This window comes from Peromyscus californicus, unplaced genomic scaffold (genome assembly GCF_007827085.1).
Source record: "Peromyscus californicus insignis strain IS unplaced genomic scaffold, ASM782708v3 Scaffold_15__1_contigs__length_86483966, whole genome shotgun sequence".
In the NCBI taxonomy this organism is placed as follows: domain Eukaryota; kingdom Metazoa; phylum Chordata; class Mammalia; order Rodentia; family Cricetidae; genus Peromyscus; species Peromyscus californicus.
Window position 1 is genome coordinate 57,756,201 of NW_026294447.1, and position 21,476 is coordinate 57,777,676.

General features: G+C 52.2%; 1 protein-coding gene across 5 annotated transcripts in view; it reads left to right on the forward strand.

Annotated features, from left to right (window-relative positions):
* Positions 1-21,476, forward strand: part of Evl (Enah/Vasp-like) — a 149,028-nt gene that overhangs the window by 124,802 nt on the left and 2,750 nt on the right. For 4 of the 5 annotated variants that reach the window (XM_052738946.1, XM_052738947.1, XM_052738944.1 and 1 more), the window contains 8 exons: positions 9,407-9,470; positions 10,342-10,403; positions 11,830-12,059; positions 12,619-12,740; positions 15,643-15,703; positions 17,173-17,236; positions 18,832-18,898; positions 18,986-19,048. In XM_052738946.1, coding sequence (XP_052594906.1) covers positions 9,407-9,470; positions 10,342-10,403; positions 11,830-12,059; positions 12,619-12,740; positions 15,643-15,703; positions 17,173-17,236; positions 18,832-18,898; positions 18,986-19,048 — 733 coding nt within the window. The remainder of the gene's footprint in view (positions 1-9,406; positions 9,471-10,341; positions 10,404-11,829; positions 12,060-12,618; positions 12,741-15,642; positions 15,704-17,172; positions 17,237-18,831; positions 18,899-18,985; positions 19,049-21,476) is intronic. The other variant, XM_052738948.1, reaches the window with a different exon arrangement.

Here is a 21,476-nt window from a genome sequence, read left to right on the forward strand (position 1 = left end):
CTGTTTTGCCTGTCTCATGCCATAGCTGACAGCAAAGTATATGTAGCCACCATAGCAGCTCTGCTCTGGAAGGTGGTGCTCATGGCACACCCCGAAGAAACAACTACAACAGCTGCAGAGCCAGACTTTGTGAGCCAGGGCACAGCAGGAACAGGAACACTGGCCTGACACACAGAAGACACCAGCGTCGCTCTACCCACAGGCATGGCAGCACCGAGGCATGGCTGAGTGTGCAGTGGCATGCCCAGAGACAGTAAGGGTGGCAGTGTCGTGTGAGCGGTGAATGCTGACAGTTGAGTCACTCCTGCACACGCCTTGGAGCTGGGAAGACTAGGAAAAGCTCAGGATGACAGGAGCGTGTTAGGAGAGAAGGCAGATAGATTGGTGACAAAAGAACAAGGGGCCTAAGGAGGACCAGGCAGGAGCCAGTGGCAAAGCTGCACAGTGCCCAGGAATTCATCTCTCTGCTCACCTGTCCTCTCTCCCTGCACACGTTCCCTACTTCCATCAGGGTAAGAGGAGAGCTGGGATGGGAGGTCCCTGCAGACAGACATCTGGTATCCTTGAAGCCTGTGAGCAGAGCTGCTACAAGGGGTCTGTCGACACAGTCCCTCAGGGCCCATGGAGCATGTTGGAATCAGGTAGCCAGGAGGGTTCTGATAGGTTGGCTGGGAAGCTTCATTAAAGATTGACAAAGTGAAGCCCACTTGCCTGCAGGACAGCATATCGGTTACCACTGTACCAGCCAGACGGCTGAGGAAGAGGAGGTAAGTGGCCAGGATGCGAAAGGCGCCTCGCCGACTGTGCAGAGGAGCCCTGCCCGTAATGGTCAGCAGGGAGTGGACCTTTCACTGCTTCTGCTTCTGCCACTGTGACTGCACCGTGCTTTGCAGAGTGACCTGTAGGTGATGGAGCTCCTCCCTCTCCTTCCTGCTCCTCTTGGGATTCTTCTCTATTCCCAACTGCTGGGGCTGGGGTAGGGGGGCTGAGTGCTGCATCTTGGGGAGAGCATCTCTCACTGCATCCAGGGTCTTTGCAGAAGTGGCAGGATAAACTGGCATTGAGAGGCCTGGGCTCTTGCTCCAGCTGCAGTGCCCAATAGAGGTCTGATCACCTCAGGTGAGAGGTCCACCTTTCCCAAGTTGAGACTCAGTTTCCCTACCTATAAAGGAAAACTAGTATATCCTACTGAAAAATTAGGCAGTTTAACCCCCCAAAGTGATATGAAAATGGTTTGTAAGCCATAAAGATACGAGATGGTTAGTGTAATTTATTCTGTTTGAGCTTCATTTTAAGATTAATTTTGTGTCCTTTAATGAGTTTTTTAGGGAAGACGTGAAAAAATTGTCACTAGGAAAACTGCTTTTGACTTTGTGTTGGCTCTGATGTGGACATAACCTTGGGGAAGCCACTGCCCGATTCCCTGGGTTCTCAAGACCCCTCCATGCAAAGAGAGGGTGGGGAACCATAGAAGGGGTACTCACTGGTACCAAGTCTCTTGCTGTTACCTGTCAAAATTAGAAGAGGTCCTCTCCTCTGCCATGTTATTTCTGAAGCCCAATGGCAAGGGCTGGTCAGTTCTTTTCCCTGTGTGGCCAGGGCTTCTCCGTTCTTGGAAGCAGTCTCCCTGTTTGTAAGAAAGGCCCTCCCGTGCAACAGAGCTTTCACAGCCTGACCTCTTGGACCAGGTGGTGTCTGCTGGTTACAAGGAGTCCAGTTATAACTATCCAGCCCAGGGCCAGGGCTCAGGGATGAGGGACTGTTGCTAGAGTATCAGCGGTGGCAGATCAGCCAACAAAGATATTATCTGAGCACAGCAGCCACTGGCTGTCAGCCATCATGAGTCTAAATTGCTGTCCCAGAGACTAGAAAAGACTGGAAAATTCATGCAGCATTCCTTTAAGCAAGCAACTAAACTAGCATTAAAATGTGGAGGTGGGCAGGCATGGTAGCACATGCCTTTAATTCCAGCATCAGGAAGCAGAGGCAAGTGGATCTCTGTGAATTCCAGACCAGCCTGGTCTACATAGTGAATTCCAAGCCAGCTAGAGCTATATAGTGAGATGCTGTCTCAAAAAAAAAAAAAAAATGTGGAAGGTGGTGGCGGTCAAGCATTTGTCCACTGGTGAGCTTGACACAGGAGCTGCCTTTGCCTTATAAGTACGGATGTGGAGGTTTATGTAGCCAAGACTGAGTATAAGATGCTAAAGGGGCTAGCTAGAGTCCTGGGCTGGGGGACATTTGCCCTGGGAGCTTGCTCCAGCCTTCCTACCCATTTCTGTGTAGCTTGGCCCAGGTAACTCTACAGTGGTCAGATCCTGGTTCTCGGACTCCGTTCTTATGTGGACACTTGTCTGCATGACAGCAGGAACAACATCCATACAGAAGGAAGGGCCTAGTCTCCAGCCAACAGGGAAAGAGGGAAAGCAAGCAGCTACAGAGATGGTAGCAAGGGAAGCGGAGAGCCACTCAAGAGGGCTTGGGAGACTGCCCAGCTCAAACCAGGTGGCTGTCGTTTGCTGGCCAGAAGTTACATCAGGCGTTACTGAGCGGGTGTAGGTCCTTTGTCTCTGGAGCTCCCGGGATCTCAGGTTCCATCTTTTCAAAAGGCCAGGAGATGCCTTTCCTATAGAGGATAGCCGGAAACTTAGCCTGTGCTCTGTCCCAGAGGAGTGGGGGCTGCTGTCCTGAGTCTCATGGGTGGAATGGGAGGGAGCAGAAGACTTTTATTAGGAGCAGCTGGCAGCTTGCTTCAGCTGCCCTCCTCAGAATGTAAAGTTACACAAGACACCCAGGCAAGAGACTGCAGGGACTTGTAGCTACTTGCTTACCTGTCCCAAAGGTGGTCCCTGCATAATTTGAAAATTCAAAATGAGGAGAAACTCCACTATCCCAAGATCCCCAATGTCAATATTTGGTGTGTTTCCTAGTTTGTCCTTTTGAATTGTAGAGGTTTGGAGGCTGGAGCAGATTTGCTGCTCAGTGGCAGAGCGTTTGCCTAGTATGCACAAGGCCCCAGATTTAATCCCTAGGACCAAAGGCAGGATAGGGGTTAGAGAGAAATGATCCTTATTTCCATCTTTTGCATGTATAGGAAACTGAGGCCCAAAGAAGTAAAGAACTCCCCACAGCACTTACTTAGTGGCAAACCCAGCAAAGTCTAATCCCAGAACCCAGGAAGCTGCGAGTTCAAGACCAGCCTGAGCTACATAGTGAAACCCTGTCTCAAAATGCCAAAAATAAATACAGTGAAATAAAATCACCCTGAAGGAGATTTCTATAAATGTAAGCATGCTAGAAGAGCACAGCCAGGAATGGGAAGGAGCTGAAAGGTGAGACTGAGGGCTAGTGGGAGGACTGGAGGAAAGCAGAGCATGGTTCCCCCAGAAGACCACCCCTCTAATCCCATCAGACTTGTGGGGACAGCTCTGGCCCAACAGTTTTCAGACATGAAGAGGATTTTCCGCACAGGACCCAGTTGATACCCAGTGTATTCTAGTCCTTTCCTCCTTTACCCCAGCCACTACAGGTGACCCAGAATACCTCACCTGCTCTGTTCTCTTGAAGTTTATTGGGTACGGGCTCTGGCTTAGCCACTCTTGCCTGCTCTGAGAGTCTTTGAACTATAGACCTCTGCTGTTTTTCTAAGATTTTTCTTGTCACCAGTGTGCTCGGCCATTGCTTGGAGATCTCCAGAGGGTTTGTCAGCCATCTTTATTCATCAAGTATTCATTGTATGTTGACTGGGTGCCAAGAATTGTGAGAGTGCTGGGAATCTGGAGGTGTCAACAGTGGAGGCATGGTTAGACTGTGCCTGTGCTCTTCCTGTCTTCTGAACCTGACAAACACATATAACATGCCCTAGTAAGCACAAAAGCTCAACACGAAAGGCCAGATACAGAGCACTTTGTGCACCTGGGCACTCATGACCTGACTTGTCCATGTCTCAGCATCTTGGCCAGGTGTGAGGGCAATGGGGGCAGAGGAGAGCTGTCTACATCTGGTTCATTCTCTCTGAACCTGAACCCCAGTTCTTTTCTCTGCTGTCTCTTCATCCCTTCCCCCACACAAGGGCAGCATTCCCGAAGATGATGGTACCGTTTTCAAAATCCTTAGCAAATCCTTATAGCAAAGACAGGTATTATGGTAGTCCTCTGTAAAGGAGCAATACACTGCCTAGGGAGATAATTCAGTAAAGTGCTTGAGAACCTGAGTATGAACCCCAGAACCCACATACGAAAGGAGTGATGATATGTACTTATAATCTCAGACTGGGAAGGCAGAGACAGGCAGATCCCTTGGGTTCACTGGCCAGCTAGCTTAGCTGAATGGGTGTGTTCTAGGCCAGTGAGAGTTGAATGGCACCTGAGAAATGACATTCTGAGGTTGTTCTCTGACCTACACATGCACCCTCAGACATGTGCATAAATTCATGTGTGTGCACATACTCAAAGTGGTGCAGTATAAGTAAGGAGTGTGATTGTACACATCAGAACTGTTTCCTCCTTCATAGTATGCCAGCCACTGAAACTGACAGGAATTTTGAAAGAGAAAGAGTTTATTCACAAGGTGGTCAAGTATGGAGATGGGTGAGCGGTCTCAGATCAGCCTCCCCAGGGATAGGGTTGGAAGATACTTGTGGGCAAAACAGGGTGTTTTGAGGTGTGGGAAAGGTGGTGGGAGTAGACTAATCCATGCTCTGCCTGTGCATAATCATCTTCACAAACCACCCTGGAGGCTTTTTAAGAAATCACAGCACAGCTAGAGGTGGTGACATAGGCCTGTGATGCCAGAATTCAGGAAGCCAAGGCAGGAGAACTGTGAAGTAGAAGCCAGCCTATGCTACATAAAAAGACAAAGAAAGAAAGAAAAAAGGTATGCCTATAACCCCAGCTTAGGATGATTAGGAGTTCAAGGTCATCCTGCCTCAAACATGGGATGGATTGGGGTATGAGGACATTAGAATGATCTCAGAGTGGAATTTGGGGCCTTCTTTTGATATAAGATCACCAAAGGGTTAGTGATTTCCAAAAAAGTAGGTTTCAAATACTTGAAAAAAAAATCCAGATGACCATTATGACCCACACATCAGCAAAACTAGTAGAAGACTAATAATATATTGCTCAGGTGCATTTCCTCCCAAAATAGTGATTTTTTTTTTAAATTAGCTGAAAGCATGGCAAGTTGCATGGTTTTTACAGATTTACCTCAGTTTCAAGAATAAGATTACTCAGTATTTTTTGTTGTTTTTTGTTTTGTTTTGTTTTTCAAGACAGGGTCTCACTATGTCTGTCTGGGGCTGTCCTGGAACTCTCTTTGTAGACCAGGCTGGTCTTGAACTCAGAGATCTGCCTGCCTCTGCCTCCTGAGTACTGGGATTAAAGGCGAGCACCACCATGCCCCAAAAGCTTGCTTAGTCTTGAAGCCTGTGAAGGGTGGAGGAGGTTGCTCTTACTGTGAAGGGTGGAGGGGGTTGCTCTCACTGTGAAGGGTGGAGGAGGTTGCTCTCACTGTGAAGGTGGAGGGGGTTGCTCTCACTGTGAAGGGTGGAGGGGGTTGCTCTCACTGTGAAGGTGGAGGGGGTTGCTGTCACTGTGAAGGTGGAGGGGGTTGCTGTCACTGTGAAGGTGGAGGGGGTTGCTCTCACTGTGAAGGTGGAGGGGGTTGCTCTCACTGTGAAGGTGGAGGGGGTTGCTCTCACTGTGAAGGTGGAGGGGGTTGCTCTCACTGTGAAGGGTGGAGGGGGTTGCTCTCACTGTGAAGGTGGAGGGGGTTGCTCTCACTGTGAAGGTGGAGGGGTTGCTCTCACTGGCTTGTCACCTGCAGTGGGTTCTGGGTGTGCTTCTTCCCTGCCCAGTCTCCTGCTCTCTTAGAGGGGATCCAGTCTCCTGTCTCCCACTGTCTTCCAGCTACACTCTGCCGGGCCTTTCTGGTCCATCTTCTCCAGCCGGCTTCCTCTCTCCTCCTGTCATTCTGCTTACATCTATGAGCCCAGAGGTGGAGACTGGCTCCTCTTCACTCTCTCTTCTTATTTATTTCCTGTTGTGGCTCCCACCTTGTGACCTTCAAGGATAGAGGACATCCTCTGATTTCCCAGATGTTTGGGAAGAATTAGTGGGTGGTGGCACTTGGAATTGAGGCTAGGAAGCAGACCTCCCCAGCATCGGGAAGTCACTCCTCCCCAAGAACCATCATAGTCCAGTGGGCCTGACGCAGACAAGTTTAGGTTCTGGTTTCAGCTGAGGCTCAGCCTCCATCCCCTAGCAGCTCTTTGTGTTCTGAGAGGAGGGCCTAGTCCTACGTCTTCTCTTCCATCTCTTGCCTGGCCTGCTGCCAGGGGCAAGACCCGCTGCAGGGGCTGGACTCACAGCTGCCAGTCATGCCCTGTGGGGGGTTACAGGTGAATGTCACCACTCCTAGCTTTTACATGGGTGCTGGGGATCAGGCCTCAAGCTTGTGCAGCAAGCATGTCACACCCCCATGCAGCCACCTTTGAGTCCAACCCCAGGTGTTCTTTTAGGGGCCCGCCACCCAGCTCCCAAATAAATCACACAGAGAGGCTTGTTTTTAATTATGAATGCTCGGCCTTAGCTTGGCTAGTTTCTTGCCAGATTTTCTTAGCTTTAAATTATCCTATCTACCTTTTGCCTCTGAGCTTTTCCCATTCTCTTACTTCTGTAAATCTTACTGTTGGTCTGTGGCTTGCTGTGTAGCTGGGTGGCTGGCCCCTGGGTCCTCCCCCTTCTCCTTCTCTGGCAGCTTCTTCCTCTCCTCCCAGATTTCTCCTTCCATATATCCTCTCTGCCTGCCGTCTCCACCTATCCTTTCTCCTGCCTTTCTATTGGCCATTCAGTTCTTTATTAGACCATCAGGTGTTTTAGACAGGCACAATAACACAGCTTTACAGAGTTAAACAAATGCGAAATAAAAGTAACACACCTTAAAATAATATTCTACAACACCCAGGGGATCCAGTGCCCTTTCTAGCCACCATGAGCACCCATGCTTATACGGCAGACACAGAGACACATACATAAATAAATCTTTTTTAAAAATACCCTTAAGTACTCAGCTGTAGAAGGTAGATCAGGGGAACAGGGGGCCTCCTTTTTCTTAGCCTACATCCTACAGGGTCACAGCTCAGCTCAGGAGGCAGGAGGTGGCACAATGAATCTGCCATCTTGGCCTGTGGTTACAGCCATCAGCCAAGTTATCTGCAGTAGTCAGCATAGGACAGATGAGTGTCTTATTGGTCATGTCCAGAGCTTTCCTGCTGATACCTACTCCCACTTAAGAAGACTGCCTTGCTCAAGAGGCCCTTGTAAGTGGGCTGTTGTCCAGGGTTTCCCAAGAGACCAGCAACCATTCTGGAGGAATAAGTCTCTTACCCAACCCTTCTATCTGACCCTGTCATGGGACAGCTGGACAAATGGGTAGGGAAGAGGGCATCCAGAGGTATCTTCTGCTTTTGACTGACTCTAAAGTGTGTCTTCAGGACAGAGCTCTGGGTCTGTGAGGGACTATGGCTCCTGGTGGCCTTCCCCTGCTCTCTGTAGTAGCAGGTGAGCTGAGGGTTTGGGAGTCTAGGCCAGCATGAAGATCAAAGAATCCAAGTGTATGACAGCAGAACACTGTGAGCATGGCTGCTGTCAGACCTTGCAGCAGCCCCTGTGGGCCAGGCATCCAGGGTCTTAGTCCTGAGGTAGGGACGAGGCCTCAGACAACAAGCAACCCAAGGGTGCCAGAATAGGAACTCAGCATGCAGGAGGAGGAAGGACAAAGTCTAAACTTGGAGGTGAGCTCAGTTGTTCAAGCTAGAACCTAAGGCCAGTGAATTAGTTACTTGTCTGCTGCTGTGAGAAAACACCATAACCAAAAGCAGCTTCCTTAACTTTGGCTCGCAGTCCCAGAGGGATAGTGCCATCATGGTGGGAAGGAGTGTGGCAGGAACAGGAAGCAGAGAGCACAAACTAAAAGGAGCAGAAGGCTGTGAACTCCCAAAGCCTGCCCCCAGGGGCAAACCCACTCCACAAAGGCTTACCTCCTAAATCTCTTCATACAGCACCACTGACTGGTGACCAGGTGTTCAGATAGCCAGGGCTATGGAGGCAGTTTTCATTTCAACCACCACAGCCTTCGCCAGGCTAACAGCAGAGTCCCAGAATGTAGGGCTGAGGTGCTATGAAACCTGCAGTCGCCAGAATGAGTGAGGCAGGGGTCAAGGAACCCTTTGTACTGTGCAGACCGAAGGTGAAACCTGAGAGCAGTATCTAGGGACAGGGCAGCTTGTGGCTCTTCAGGTGGCATGTGAGTCCACTATCTCGTTCTTCAAGCCAGTCTCAGTCTGACATCATGGTGAGACTGAACTTGAGAAAGAGTGTGACCTTTAGCAAGTATTTTGTCGTGCTCTGCATCTTGCATAACCTTTGAGCAAGTCATCTAACCTTCCTGGGCCTGGTTTTCTTGGTGGTCCCAAGTCCTCAGGGACACCACCTAGCTGTGTGAGCATTACAATTGAAATATAGATTAAGTAAAGAAAGTGCCTGGGCGTTACTCTGATCATGCTCCCATAGTACAGTAACACTTTCTGCACAGGAGAGGATTAGAAGGAAGACCCTGGGCTTCAGGGAGCAGGAGGCTGAAGAGTCTCCCTACTGTCTGAGGTTGTAAACTTGCACTCACTTCACCCAAAGGTGGAAACAAAGCTGCTTGCACATCCCCTCCGCCAGCCACTGAGCATGCACTTCCCGAGGGACACCTGGCCCTCGGGAAACAATCAGCTCTTTCTTGGGTTGGAGCAGCAGCCTAGATTTCTCTTTAAATGTTGCACAAAGCATGCTAAGGTGGGCTCCCAGCACCAGCCCTCCTGTGAACATTGGGCTCAGCAGTGGGATCCTACTCTTTTGGGTCCAAAGTGTACCCAAAGAGCCAAAGGGTTTCATGGTGGCCCAGAACAAAGGGAGCAGGACCTCACTGTGCTACTCAGAGCTGCAGACTCCCAGTGTGAGCAGCAGGTACAAGGAGGGACTATCCCACACGTGTAGTCCCTGGGTTCAGTCTAGCCCTGCCACTCACCCGCTGGAGGCATTAGTCCTGTACTCCACCCAGCAGAGTTGATGATTCTTAACACGCTGGTGATGGAGCTAAGGGAACAGGCAAGTGAGGAAGCAGAGACAGCAAGTGCTGTTAAAAGTGGGTACATGTCAACACCTAGAACTTGGGGTCCCACCTATGCTTCAGAGGGAGGAGCCCCAGGGAATGAAGAAGAAAGGGTGAGTGAGAGACCAGTGTATGCAGGGGTTGCACAGGTGAGAAGGCAAAGGGGTGGAGAGCATGCCATTACAGTTCTTTGTTGGGGCCTTTCTTCCCTCTACTGACCACTCCACTCTGCATCTCTTCCCTACAGGCCCCGCCACACAGCGTCAGGTGCAGAATGGCCCCTCTCCTGAGGAGATGGACATCCAGAGAAGGTAACTCCATGTCCCACAGGTGCCTGCCTGAAAGCTTCCCAGTAGTGCCAAGAGCACCCTTCGGCTAGTCGAGACATAGTACATCTCGGGCCAGCACTCTCAGGGGGTAACAGGGAACATCTACTCCCTGCCAGAGACCTGTGAGCTCAATGCAGATTAAGGATACATGTCCCTGGCATGCAGATCCATACTTCCATAAACCCCTTCTGAAGCATGCCTATAACTCTGTAGTACCAGGTGGCCCTCTGATGGGGGACTAGATGGAGACATGTGGTCTTCTGACCATTTCTCCTGAGGCCACATCTATTGAAGCCATAAGTGTCAAACAGCCAGGTGAGCCCATCAGCCCACTCACTCCACTGAATCAAATCAGCCAGAGCGTCGCGTGAGCTTTGAGACGCTTCCTGTTCAGTATGTTCCAGCTTGCCAATCCTCTTCCATCTAGGTACTTGAACCCAACACATCCCTGTCTTTATAGGGGGCAGCCCAGGGATATGAGGAGATCGCTCAGTCAGTAAAGTACTTGCAAGACATGGATTAGCTCCTCAATGCTCTTTTTTTTTTCCCCACAAAAAGTTAGATATAGCACCACCCACTTGAACTCCAAGTTTAGAAGGCAGAGACAGACAAACCCTGAGTTCACTGGCCAGCCAGCCTTGCTGTGAGAGGCCTTGTCTCAAAAGAAAGAAAAAGTGAATGATGCCCAGGAACAACATTCAGGGTAGACCTTTTGCCTCCACACACGTGTGCACATGCAAATACACACACACAGAGCCCAGTGCTGTGGCTCTCGGGTACCACAGAACCAGATTTCATGCCTGGGATCTCGGGGCACAGAGAGGTCAAGGTGTCTGCTCTGGTTGCTTTTCAGACAAGTGATGGAGCAGCAGCAGCACCGCCAGGAGTCTCTGGAGCGAAGAATCTCTGCCACAGGTGAGTGAGAGTCCCCTTCCTCCAGCTACCACCCACACTGCCCCGGTGGCCCCAGCTCAGACAGCTCCCACTACTTCACCACTGGGCTCAAGTCTGGTTAGGGCTGTAGGATTGGGGAGCCCCTGGGCCTCTCATTGTCCCGTTCTCAGTGTCAGCAGGGCACCGAGAGCTAGAGACATGCTTTCAACAAGGCAGGCAGCAGTCCTGCCCCCAGAAAGGCATGCTGGTCCTAACATGACGTGCACACAGTGTCTTGGGTGCTGGAGACAATCAGAGTCGGGATCGAGGCCAGAGAGGAGTGCCAGAGCAGGCTTCCTGGGTGCCAAGTGGGACTTAGCACACCCCGAGAAGGCATGTCAGGAGCACTGATGGACAGGACTTTTTCAGTTGCCTTGTACTTGTGTAGCCTTATCTTACCTAACTTGCTCAGTGCATTCTCAAGTTCTGTCTTGCTCAGGGGAAAACAGCTGAGCTGTTTTCCAAGCACCCTGCACTCAGGTGATATTGCCCTCTCACCTGATACTGCAGCACCTCCTCTCCGTTGCCCATGCCCCTGTACACAGTCCTTGAGCAAGTCCAGTTCTGACATCCTGTCAGCCCCTCCCATGCTGGGACACAGCTCTGAAGTGCAGCCTACCCTGCACTCTCCTTCCCACCTCCGCGCCAGCACTAGCATCTTCTTTCTTTTCCTCCCAGGCATCCCATTCTCTTTGCTCACCCCTGCTTCCTTCACTTAACTGGATACTTCCTCTCCTGTCTGGTCCCAAGAACTTCAGGCTTCACAGGCATCCTGTGTGCCTGCTCTTGGTAGCGCTTGCCTCGCAGCACGTCTGTGTTCACCTCTATGCTGTGTTCTCTCTTTACTAGGCCTCAAGCACCCTGTGCTGTTTTCCTCCACATATGGCACAGTGCCTGACACACAGTGGAAGCTCAGACAGTATTCGCTAGGGATGCCTGCCTGGGTGCACAGTGAGTGCCAGCACTCAGCATCCATGGCTCCTTGATCAAAGTCTGGTCAGCTCTGGGACCCACAGTTACTGCTTACAGTCCCCAGGGACCAAGGGCTAGTCCCAGTTATATCTTGAAACCAATTCCAGTCAATGGCTAAGATGGAGCCAGGTACTTAGAATGGAAAAAGGTCCTGCCAGGAACTCCCTCCCACTAGAAAAGCATGGGTGGAACCAGAGGAAGTTTGTTAAGCCACTGGATGCCATAGCCAGGCCCCAGATGCCGGAGACACTGGAATAGAGAGTGATTGTAACAGGGCTGAGCTCTGCAGGGCCTTCCTGAGAGATGGAGACTGTTCTGTTCCTCATGGCTCTGATGAGCAAGCTGCCCTTCCTTCTTTTCCAGGGACCTGAAATAAAAACAGCAGGCTGGACACCAGCTAGGTGTTGGAGACTGACTCCTCCCCATTGCATTTCAGGGCCCATCCTCCCACCAGGGCATCCCTCATCGGCAGCCAGCGCCACCCTCTCATGTAGTGGACCTCCACCCCCACCTCCACCCCCAGTTCCACCTCCACCCACAGGGGCTACGCCCCCGCCCCCACCCCCTCTGCCCGCTGGAGGAGCCCAGGGGGCCAACCACGATGAGAGCTCTGCATCAGGACTGGCTGCTGCCCTGGCCGGAGCCAAGCTGAGGAGGGTGCAGCGGGTAAGAGGGTGGACATGCCAGTCACCCTTCACACATCAGCAAAGCACCTCTCACCCTGCCCTCACCTGCCGTCAGTGAGACGCTGGACAAAAGGCTGTGCCCAGGCCCAGCCAGCTCTCTGCCAGTTATTAAACAAGTAAACAGGGACAGCACTTTGTCAGCTACAAGCTGCCTTAGTTAATAAGTGCTGAATCTGCCTTTGCTTTTCCCATGGAACTTGCTTCCAGCTGACTCAGTTTGCTCCCCACCCCTGGGGTGCATGTGCTCTGGAATGAGCAGCATGTGGTCATAAAAGAGTGCCTCTGATGCATATCTCTGGCTTGAAATTTGCTTCCCTCCTCTCTTGTGACCAACTGACTTTGGCAAGGACTCAAGCCTGTGAGCCTACCATGCCAGTCCCTGGTCCGCCTTTTCTAGAGTCTTCTTTTCTGACCTGTGCAGTTGGGAGTGTTGGGCTAGCAGCCTCATTCCTGAGGTCTTTCTCCATCCTGCGTCCCCTGGGGCTGCTGCTCCCACCACTGAACCGGAGTGTGACATACACACGCTTCCTCACCCTCAGCCAGAAGACGCCTCTGGAGGCTCCAGTCCGAGTGGGACCTCCAAGTCCGATGCCAACCGGGCCAGCAGCGGGGGAGGAGGAGGAGGCCTCATGGAAGAGATGAACAAACTCCTGGCCAAGAGGTGGGTCTGATGCCTTCAGAGCCTGTGTGCCTTTTGGGAAACTATGATCCTCAGCAGAAGGTCATTGCTAAGACACATTCAGGGGGCAAGAAGAGCACCCCTACACTCGCGAGCCCAACAAACAGAAAGCATACTCCCGGAGTTTTAGAGAGCTCTTTAGAGAATGTGGAAGGGGCGAGGATGGAATTACAAGATGACTTGAGCCCATAGAGATGGGAGAAGATAGGCCCCTCTGTGTCAGCGTTGGCTCTGGTTGCCCCAGTAGGTATGGCTCTAGCCTGCACAGGCCATTATTGCCTGTCATCCTTAAGTGTGACCAGCACTAGGAATGCTGACCCTGGGTTACTAAGGCTATGACTGACCTGAAGAACCAGAGGGCACAGGAGCAGGCCTAGTATCAGAGCACTCTGTGCCTGAGCAAAGCTCCGCACAGATGAAGCCACAGCAAGGCCTGTTCCCTGATGCTCCAGTAGTGCAGTAGTTGAGAGTACCTGGCAGGGTAGGCTGGCCAGGCATCCTCACACATCAGCAAAGCACCTCTCACCTCACTGGCTGCTCCCTGGCCGGAGCCAAGCTGAGGAGGGTGCAGCGGGTACGAGGGTGGACATGCCAGTCACCCTTCACACATCAGCAAAGCACCTCTCACCCCGCCCTCACCTGCTGTCAGTGAGACGCTGGACAAAAGGCTGTGCCCCATAACCAAGTAAGTAGACCTATCCCGGGATGAGGAGACAGCTGTGTGACCCTGCCGCTTGCTTTCTCCTTCTCTTCTACCTTCCAGGCTGACCAACCTAAGTGAAAACTATGCCTAATTCATTGTTGTCCTAATTCATCTCATTAAATCCAAGAGGGAGGTTCTGTGAGTATGAAGAGAGGAGACGGGTCCAGAAGTGCAGGCAGCTGGGCTGTTGCTTCACGGTGGCCCCGAACCTGGCCTCCTCTGCACATACAGCAGCTACAGCATTGAAGACTAGTGTGAGAGGGCAGTGAGGTGGCCTGTAGCTTTGGCCTTCCCAAGCCTCCTAGAAGGCCTAGGCAGACATCAGTCACCCAGACAGGAGCCAGACGTGTAAGCAGCCTTCACATAACAGTAAGTCCTGGCCTGCAGGAGGGAGAGAGTGGGCCTCACAGGGGAGGCTCCAGCTACTCAGCCTAGACAAGTGCAGTCCTCTGGGCTGGGAGATAGAGGTGCCAGGTGGTGTGCAGGCATCTGCACATGCTGAGAAGCCTGGTGCATGTGGAGGACGGGGCTGCTAGAGGTAGGCTGGAGCTAAGGCTGGATTGCCCAGGGGGCTTGCATCTCAGAGCCCTCGGAGGTGAAAAGGGCTTCAGATAAGAGTAGAAAAGAAAATGTTTACACCTTCCCAGTGAGCTTAACAACTTGGCCTAGATCATGTACCCAAAATGAGAGGGAGTACTCTTTCCCTCTCGAAAAACAGGAGAAGGCCAGAGGCAGTGGGAGCCATGGAGCTGCCAGGTGCCAGGGTGGAGGTAGAGGTGGATCCAGGCCCTACAAAGCAAATGTGCTTTGCACAGTCCGCAGGATCAACCAAACAACTCTTTGGCATCCACCTCAGTGAGACTGACAGCCCTGCAGCTTTGGTCTCCTGCTTCTCTTTCGGCAGGGGTCTGCCTGCAGTGGAGAACAGGGGATGTGAGCACTCAGGGCTGCTGTGTGACCAGCCCCGACACGGGCCTTTCCCTCTAAGTCTCAGCAGTGGAGAGTGGAGTGCCTTGTCTAGTTGTCTTTTGTCAGCTTTTCAGTGTTGGGATGGAACTCATGGCCTCCCTCGCACATGCTAGGCAAATGTATTACCACTGAGGCACACTTTTAGGCCAGGATACCCTCTATTTTTAAGAGCTAAAACATGGGCTTCTGGGCATCAATGCATTGAAATGGGGTAAAGTGGCTGGGTAGACCAGTAGTTGTCCAGGGAGAGGTGACGGTGACTGGCATAAAGAGGCTAGCAGTGAGGACAGGTGTGTGGAATGAGTAGCTAGAGCTGTCCTGAGATGAGACAGCTGTGTGAGCCCTGCCACTGCAGCCAGAGGCAGCTCCTCACCACACACTCCTCACCACTTCACTCCTGGTAAGCCACTCACCTTAGGTTATGAGAGCCTAAAGCTTTGGGGGCCTCACACATTGAAAATCCACCAGAGCACACTGTTGGGAAGTATGGGAGGCCTGCGTTGACCTGGGAGGGAGCCAGGTGCAGGTGACCATTGAGACCAGAAGCATTGTAAAGTTAGAGTCCTGTAAAAGGAGTTTCCACGTATGTGAGGAAAATGCAGGTGTTGAGCATAGGGCAGCCCTGCTGCTCTCAGGGCACCTTTAGCTGCTTGGTGTTGTCCTGGTCTGGGAAGGGTGTGACTAGGTTAACTGAGGTCCCAGACAGGAGAGCAGCAAAATGTGACTTGATGCTGGGGTCGAGGTTCCCCAGCCAGCCAGCTGCAACAGAACCCCGTGCAGCTCTGACCCAGAGACAGACTGTAGGCCAGGGTACCAGTCTATCCATAGGCCTTGTGTGTCTTGGGAGTGTAGCCTCTCAGCTAAACCCTATCCCTGGAGACCTAAACAGAGTACAGCCAGCTTCTTTCTCCCTCAGAAGCTGTGGCCACCACCAGCTGAGCTGAACAAAGAAACACCCAAACCCAAGGGCTTCCTTCCTGCCCAGACTAGTTTTGAGTCTAGGTCACGGGTGAGCACAGAAGGTCTTACCCCCTGGCCTTGGCTCATGTGAGGAAGGGTACCTGACTAAAGCAGCCTGTTCATATAAACAGACATCCTGATCCACGCATGACCCACTGGGGAACCCAGGGTGGGCATGGAGGCAGCCCAGAGTTGTAGATCACTGTGAAACCTTGGGAAACTGATTTGTATTTTTTTCTCCCCAATATCTAGGAGGAAAGCAGCCTCCCAGACAGACAAGCCCCCTGACAGAAAGGAAGACGAGAGCCAAACGGTAGGCACCACCCCCTTCCCCCCCCTCAGCCCCCCCCCCACACACACACCCTCAGGCTTGCCTCCCAGCAAATCTGCCAGCAAGGTCACTGGGAACTATGCCTGGTGTGGAGGTAGCTAGTGGGGAGGGAGGGACAGGGACCCCTTCGTGGAGTGGGCCCAGCCAGGCTTGCACCTCCTGAGCATTCTCTTGACCAGACCCTTGGAGCCATCGCCCAGCAGGGAAAGCAGAAGTAAGTGGGAAAGTCACGGCCGCCAGGAGTGCTGGGAAGAACCCCAGTGGAGCCACAGCGCCACTGTACTCCAGCATTCCAGGGCTGCATCAAGGGATTTGGGTGCATCTGCTGAAGTCTTGGGAAGTCAGACGGTTTTATTTCAAAATTACTTAATTCTAAACATTTCACTTGAGTCCGTCAAGCCCAGTGGGAGCTGAGGTCCCCAGCCATGGCAGAGAATCCTAGAAACCTGGGCAGCCATATGAAGCCTGGTCTGGCAGCAGAGCTCCCAGCCTCAACTTCTGTCTATGGTCACCAGTTTTCTTTATGTACATGATAAGCTTTCTTAAAACAAATAGAATTGTACTGGGGCGACTGAGTATACACCTCAGATACAAACAGCGTGAAGGCTGCACCTCACCAGCAGAACTAGAGAGAATTGTAGCTACCTGGGACCAGTGTATGCTTCCTGCCTCACTTTGCCCACCTGCTCAGCCGGTGAGGTGGGCCTGGTGCCCCTGGGCTCCAGTCTGCTCCTCACTGTGCTCTGTGCTGCTTCGCCGGGCCTGGGCATGTGCAGTTCTCTCTGCCACCAGCCAGCACTTCTGCGTGATCTTTGCTCCCTGCACATGGCCTCTCAGACCCCAGGTTAGGGAGGTTACCCCCATTCCTCTAGCTCTCTGCTTCTGCCCTGCCTTCATACACTCAGGGTTGCCTTGCAGGCCTGCCAGGGACCAAACCAAGGTCCTCACCCACTGACCTGCGTCTTGCACCCCTGGAAACTTAAACCACACATGCTGGAAATACAAAGGCCTGTGTGGCCAGGAAGCACAGGATGTTTACATAGGTGTGTTAGGACCTGGTAGCCACATTTTCTTGATTCAGCACTGTCTTTTCTTAGGTCGTAGCTAATACCCCACCTCCCCCAGCCCCAGCTTCATAGTTCCTTGGGCCACAGAACCTTGAGGAGTGGATTTCACTATTTTTTCCACCCTTTTTTTAGATCTTCCTGTATAAATCAGGCCTGGATAGGGTGCTAGGGGGTAAGAAGCTGTCTTTCTGAGGCTCTTTCCTCCTCACTGTCCAGTCTGGTAACCCTGCTGTGACATGAGGGTTTTGTTCTTTAGTGATAGACATCTCCTAATCATATTCCTTGAGGACATTTGGAAAGCAAGCTGGTACAAAGGTGTCCTGCCTTGTCCCTAAGCAGCCTTCCTAACTAGACTAATGAAAGAGCCCTTCTCTCCCATTTTAGGAAGATCCTAGCACCTCCCCATCCCCAGGGACCCGAGCCACCAGCCAGCCACCTAATTCCTCAGGTAAGAGGGCACCTAGCCCAACAAGTCTTGAGGTCTTAGAGCAAGTGGTCAGCTAATCTGGCTACTTCACTCTATGGGCGAGTAGAGAGGGTCAAGTCTACTGAGTTCCAGATCCTCAGCGCTTCCCAAGTAGACCAGGCAGACAGCTGGGCAGGTGTGATAAGGAGACTTTAACCCTGGTCCAGCTAAGGGAAGGTACTAAGAGTATCATGTAGGGCCTTGGCTAGGGGCTGGGCTACCATGTGGTGGTGAGGTGTTTCTTTTTTTTTTTTACAGTCCAGAGCTTCCATACTGCAGTCGAGCAAGGTACCACTTAGCCCCACCCCTGGCCAAGGAGCTCTTTAATGTCCCATTTTATGTGTGCTGTGTAATGCCAACTAGATAGATGCTGTAGTTAGATCACCAATGGACCTTACTCTATCAGAAACACAGCCTGGCCTGCCCCACCTGGTCACTGCAGTCAGCTGTGGCAGAAGGGATGTGTTTCGGAGAGTGTCATGAGGCTTGGCTGTAGGAAGACGACCCAGATGCTGGTTATTCAGGCTTCAGTTGACACTGCACTCAATGTCAGCCTTGCACTAAGCTTGGGGCTCATGTATGTGGTAAGGAGAGGCAAAGGAGTCAGCTTGCCCACCTGACAGATGGATGTTCTTGCCAGCTTGTCTATACCAGTGTACATGTCTGCCAACCTTCTAGGACTTCCTGGGATATTGCTCCCTGTATTGGTCAGTGTTGCTATCATTATTTTCCTACTGTGTGAGTTAAGGAATTTCCCATGCTTAGCAGTTTTTGGCTCCCTGTGGTGAAGTATTCTATTGAGGCCTCACCTGGAGTATAGCTGTGGCCTCAGGACCTGTTCCGATAAGCCCTTTGCACCTGCCAGGTGGCTTTGAGATAACCTGCCTCAGACCTGAGGCTGGCCTGCAGACAAGGCTCAGCTTAGGGCAGCCTCACCGCCCCTTTGCTCGACCCCTGGCCAGTGTGTTCCGCTCAGTTTAGTATATTTCCTGTGAATTGGAGCATGAATTGTAATCTAGTACAACAAAGGTTGAGCATTCCCAGCCCCCAAACCCAAAATGCTCCAGATTCTGAAACTTTTCCAGCAAGTTTCAGGTGAACTCTGAATCTGCAACACCTCTGGTCCCAAGTGTCTCCGACGAGGAGCCCTCTGCCTGTAGCAGTAGACTTAGAAAGGGAAAGCGGCTTCCGCCGAGGAAGGGAGCGGGCCAGACTCAGTGTGAGGAGCCTGGCCGAAGGAGCACTAATGAGAGTGTTGGGAGGAGTCCCCATCTGCTCCTTGTAGCTGATAGCTCTGCTTCCCTATCAGCTGGACCACGCTCCATGGAGAGGACTCAAGTTTCTAAGGAACAGGAACCCTGGAGTTGGGAAACGATGACAGTAGGGCTGCCTACAGTTCCAAGGGTGCCCTGGTGAAGGGGGACTGAAACTCAGGAGCCAGGTTGCAGCTCTGCTCTGAGCAGCCTTCCCACAGTCGCTCTGCACCCAGAGCCTGGGCAGGCTCCTGCGAGGGGTGTTTAGGAGTGGGGTGACACCGAGCCCTTTCGACTCTGACCCTTTGTGAAATGAATTGACAGAGGCTGGCCGAAAGCCTTGGGAACGGAGCAACTCGGTGGAGAAACCTGTGTCCTCGTTGCTGTCCAGGTGAGCTGTTCTGGAAGGGCCAAAAGACGAGTCTCATGGGCGGGCTTTGGCACTGGTTCACATGTCTGTTTCATTCCATTGCCGTAGAACCCCGTCTGTGGCAAAGAGCCCCGAAGCTAAGAGTCCCCTTCAGTCGCAGCCTCACTCTAGGTACCGACAACCCTCCTGCCCATGTGTTACCTGGGCTCTGGGGCCTCCTCTGTCTCCTTGCCCATGACTAACACCTCCCAGCCCTGTCTCGTGTCTTGGTATTAACAACTTGCTCTGGGAAGGGTGGTCTGCTCTTTCAGACCTGGGGAAAGCTAGGGACCCTCCAGTGGTGTAGGCTGGCTCCTCCCTCTCCTGAGAAGGGAAAGCCAGAGCCCTGGAGAGGCGTGACTTGTGAGGGAAAGGGAGACAAAACAGAGAGCCATCGGTCCCTACCACGCAGGGAAGCTGTGGGGACTGCTGCACCCCTCAGCCCGGCATCCTGCCCCTTCTGGTCATTCTTGGTCCCCTTCCTTTGCCTTCAGCACACCTAGCCAGACTCCCCACAAATCAGCTGACCATGTTTCCCAAACCAAATGCCAGTGTAACAGCAAGATAGACTCTTGAGAACTAAGCTGGCCCAAAAAATCAAAAATCGTGACTGAAGCCTGCATTTGAAGACCCTTAAGCCCACACCAGGAATTATCTCCACTGACCACCCCAAATGGAAGCCAGCAGCTCTTGTCACAGAGCAGGTGACACCAGAAGCCTGGCTTGCAGAATGAGACAAGGTGATGAGCAGAGTAGAGCTCCAGCATGGCCCTGACAGGCATGCCCATGGTCAGCCAGGCTGTGCACCAGGGATAACTGTGGCTCCTGGAGAGGCCCTGGAGAAGACTGAGGACAGAGGTAGAGGTAGTCTGGGGTAGCTTTAGAGAGGGGCCGGCCAAGCCTCCCTCTGGGTGAGAGAGAATCTGTTGCACAGACATTTGGGAGGCAGCCTCCAATGTGAAGGGATGGGAGGTGCTGAGTCTTGAGCATAAGCACCCTAGCACAGTCAAAGGACAGGCCAGTAGGAGCAGAGAAGGTGGAAAACAGGAAGGGGCAGCATGGAGATTGACGGCGAGCTCACCGTCTATATGCAGGGTCCCTGCAGAGCACCTGAGCACAGGCGGGTCGCTCTGTCAGGAGAGGAAAGCTGACAGAGGAGGGTGGAATAGCCGGTGGCCTTCCAGCAGAGCTAGTCCTGACAGCTAGTGGAGTCTCCAAGTATGGTCCCACCTTCTCAGTGGCTGAGGCTTCTCTCGTAGAATGAAATCTCTCTGCAGCTTCAAGCCAAACCTGATCTTTTTTTGTTTTGTTTTTGTTGTTGTTTGGTTTTGATTTTGGTTTTTTGAGACAGGGTTTCTCTGTGTCCTGAAACTTGCTCTGTAGACCAGGCTGGCCTTGAACTCACAGAGATCCTCCAGCCTCTGCCTCCCTAGTGCTGGGATTAAAGGTGTGCACCACCACCACCACCACCCGCCCCCCGCCCAGCCTTGCCAAATCTGGTCTTTAGTTTCAGTAAAGATGTACAGTAACCACCGCTCAAGCACTCATGCTGTTCACGGTTGCTGTCAATATGGAGGTGGGAGTGCTGAGTCTTGAAGAAGTAAGGCAGATTACCCCAGTCTCCCAGAAGTCACTGCTGAAATGGTGCCTGCAACCCACAGGAAGGGCCTGAAGCTTGGGTTATTTGCTTATCGGAACCCAGAATTCCTGGTAGACCTACCTGTTCAGCACCGACATCTGTGTAGCTCACCCAGAACACATGCAGGAACACTTCTTCCAAGCTTTGCAGATCACTGGCCCTCTCTCTCTACTAACACGACCCCTCACAACTAAGCTGTCTCCATAAATGGACATTTGAACTCCATCACATCCCAGTCTCCCTACCTGGTTCCAGCCACATTTCTTCCCCTGGAGCCACAGGCTTCAATGGCTGTTCTCTCCATATGGGCAGAGAGTTGGGTCTAGAGTGTGTCTGCCTTCAGCACCTCCACCATGTTCTGAAAGATCCTGGAGTTAGATTCACATTGTGGCTAATGAGTATCTGGGGAGAATGCCTGTACCGGAGGCATTGAAGTTCAGATCAGTAATCTCTGTCCAGAACCTGTTCAAAGTATAACCAATAAAGAAAGAGCAAAAGGAAAGTACACTGGTCCAAAAAGTCAAAGATGGTGACTGAAGCCTGCATTTGAAGGCCCCTAAGCCCACACCAGGAATTATCTCCACTGACCACCCCAAATGGAAGCCAGCAGCTCTTGTCACAGAGCAGGTGACACCAGAAGCCTGACTTGCAGAATGAGACAAGGTGATGAGCAGAGTAGAGCTCCAGCATGGCCCTGACAGGCATGCCCATGGTCAGCCAGGCTGTGCACCAGGGATAACTGTGGCTCCTGGAGAGGCCCTGGAGAAGACTGAGGACAGAGGTAGAGGTAGTCTGGGGTAGCTTTAGAGAGGGGCCGGCCAAGCCTCCCTCTGGGTGAGAGAGAATCTGTTGCACAGACATTTGGGAGGCAGCCTAGGATGGTACCCTCAGCATGGAGCTAACTACGATTCCACTGCTACA